The following is a 2,735-nucleotide window of genomic DNA, read 5'->3' on the forward strand; positions in this document are numbered from 1 at the left end:
AAAAAAAAAAAAAAAACCATAAATTCCCAAATTAGGGAAGGCAAAGCAGAAAATTGGTCAGGTACTTGTAAATTGTAACAAAACCAAATTTACTTGTTAAGACACTGTTTGGTTAGAAGAGAAGTGAAGTGGTGAAGGAAAAAGAAAAAAGGTTTGTTAGTTTTATGTCACTTTTTTGAGTTATGTGACTTTTCTCTCTCTCTCTCTCTCTCTCTCTCTCTCGATTCTCATAGTCTTCTCCTGTCCTCTTTTCATCTCTTGGTCGGTAATCTTAAAGTTTCAATCTTGAAATGGTTGGTTCAGGTTTAGGTTTGCGGTTAGGGCTTCGGCTTTTGAATCGACGATTAGGAATTGGATTTCATATACGAACTATCCTTTCAGTCTCCAACCTTTCGCGATCTAATTTCTACTGTACACCTTCCATGGTAACCAATTTGTCATTCTCTTGTTTCTCTTCAGATGCTTCTCCTTCCAACTCTTCGGATTCAAATCCTTTGATCGTCGATTACCTGGTCGAATCCCTGGGCTTGTCCAAAACGCAAGCAATTTCTGTTTCCAAACGATCTTTGGGAGCGAAAGACTCTAAAAAGCCCGAATCCGTTGTTCACTTTCTCCAACAGTTGGGATTTTCGGAAGCTAATGTTCGAGATGCTGTTCGAGCTTCACCTCAAATCTTATTTGCAGATATCGAGAAGACCCTTAAACCTAAACTCCAGGTATTTCAAGAACTAGGTCTCACCGGGTCTGATCTGGTTCGGTTCATTTCGAAGAACGCCAATCTTTTAACCACTTTTAGCTTGGATCGAAGATTGATTCCTTGCGTTGAGATGCTGAAGAAGTTCCTCTCTCTCAATGGTGATCATCGAGCCTTGATTCTGGTTCTACATAGATGCAAATTTGTCCTCTGCGGAGACCCAGAAGCAAGGCTGTTGCACAACATTTCCTTACTGGAGAGCCATGGGATTGTTGGGTCTCAGCTCTCAGTGCTTTTTAAGCGGCAACCATCTTTGTTTCTCTATAAGGAATCTGCGCTTAGGGACCAACTTAGAAGGGTTGTGGAGATGGGTTTCTCTGCTGATTCAATGATGTTCGTCCACGCCCTCCACACTATCAGTTCCATGAGTCCCGAGACTCTTAGAAGGAAATTCGAGTTGTTTCAGGGATTTGGTTTTTCAGAGGAGGAATGCTTGGCGATGTTTAAAAAGATGCCAGTTCTGTTCAGATGTTCGGAGGTGAAGTTAAAGTCAGGTATCGAGGTCTTCATGAACACTGTTGGGTTTGAAAAGACGGTGTTGGTTCAGCGACCTACATGTCTGATGTTTAGTTTAGAGAATAGAACGATCCCTCGGTACAGGGTTATTGAGATTTTGATATCGAAGAGGTTGTTGAAGAAGGAACCAAATATTTTTGTTCAGGTGCTGAAATTGACTGAGAAGAAATTCTTGGACAAGTTCGTTTCGAGATTCAAAGATGATGCAGAGGAGTTGTTAATTGCTTACAAGGGTGATGCTTTGGAATCTTTTAAGGAATACAAATCTACATAGTTTCGTTTAGACCACCAAATGAAATAAATTAGGAACCTTCTCAGTGACAGATTGATGGGTTGAGATTTGAGAGTTTTAGATCGTCCAGTGGTGTTGCAGACTGATGTTCTCAAAAGACTCCCAACAAGTTTGTATTTTTATGAGAAACCCAGATCAGGTTACTCAGCAGTCAGATTGTTCATTTCTCTAGTTATAAAAGGTAATGAATTTACAGAAAGATCAATCCCTTACTTTGAAGAGGAAACAAATATATTTCACAGTACAATCAATTTGTGGAATTTTTAAACCATATTCATGTCCAAAATTCAAAAAAATATGTCGTTTGTATTTTAAACTTAATGATTTGATCAAATCTTCATGTAATGGTACTGTTTCAGTGTTCCTCTGTTTTGTTTCACTTTCTAGTAGATTCCTTGATCTTGACACTGTTCTCAGGACTCAGGAGGTCGAGCTGAAAAAGAAGCAGGAAGAAGAGGAGAAAACTAAAGAGATGGAATTGAGCACTTCTGAAGGAAAGGAAGAATTGGGCTCTGATCCTGAGCTTTTGATGGTGAAGGTCACACTGGATGCATTAGAAGAGATTATGAAGGAGATTGCTGCTGATACAAAGAAACTCTCAGGTGGCAACTTAGCCAATGATGGAGTAGGCATCATGAAGCTGTTGGCTTAAACTTCCAAAGTAGATTGGAAGTCAGTACTTCTGCAGCTGAGGGCGACCAGATACAAGCTAAGAGAGGCTGGATGCATTATATCGACCTTTTGATACCTCACAGAGGAACAATAAGGAAAATAATATTTATAAGAGTAGCTCCCAATCTAGTTTGTGTTGGTGGGGGAATTGGGTAAAGTTACATGATTACCCATATTTGACTTTTCTTTTACAAAATTATCCATTAAAAGTTTCAGTTAACAAAATTAGATTTCTCTTTACAAAATAGATCCCTCTGAATCTACGTTACGTTTATACTCAGTTATCCTCTTTGAATATAAGATATAATAATTTCTTTTGTATTTCTCTATCTGAGCAGAAGACAATATAACTTTAATTCCTTAGATTCAAGAGTGGGCTCATTAATTACATATGATATTTCAAAGGAAAGAAAAGAGATATCTCACAATAGATTGAAGAAAAAAACCTTTACTTTTGTACAACCACGATAAGGGATTTATATATTTCTTATCTAATTAAAT

At 38.1% G+C, this 2,735-nt stretch overlaps 1 protein-coding gene across 2 annotated transcripts; it reads left to right on the forward strand.

The window, feature by feature from the left end:
* Window positions 1-190: 190 nt before the first annotated feature.
* Window positions 191-2,454, forward strand: LOC122075955. 2 transcript variants are annotated; one of them, XM_042641187.1, is made up of 2 exons: window positions 191-1,743; window positions 1,980-2,454. In XM_042641187.1, the coding sequence occupies exon 1, from the start codon at window positions 291-293 to the stop codon at window positions 1,542-1,544; it is 1,254 nt and encodes a 417-aa protein (XP_042497121.1). In that variant the 5' UTR covers window positions 191-290; the 3' UTR covers window positions 1,545-1,743; window positions 1,980-2,454. The 2 variants fall into 2 exon arrangements, with proteins under 2 accessions (XP_042497121.1, XP_042497122.1); XM_042641188.1 differs by having other exon boundaries at window positions 1,987-2,454.
* The last annotated feature ends 281 nt before the right edge of the window (window positions 2,455-2,735 follow it).

The sequence above is a fragment of the Macadamia integrifolia genome, chromosome 4 (assembly GCF_013358625.1).
Source record: "Macadamia integrifolia cultivar HAES 741 chromosome 4, SCU_Mint_v3, whole genome shotgun sequence".
Classification (NCBI taxonomy): Eukaryota; Viridiplantae; Streptophyta; class Magnoliopsida; order Proteales; family Proteaceae; genus Macadamia; species Macadamia integrifolia.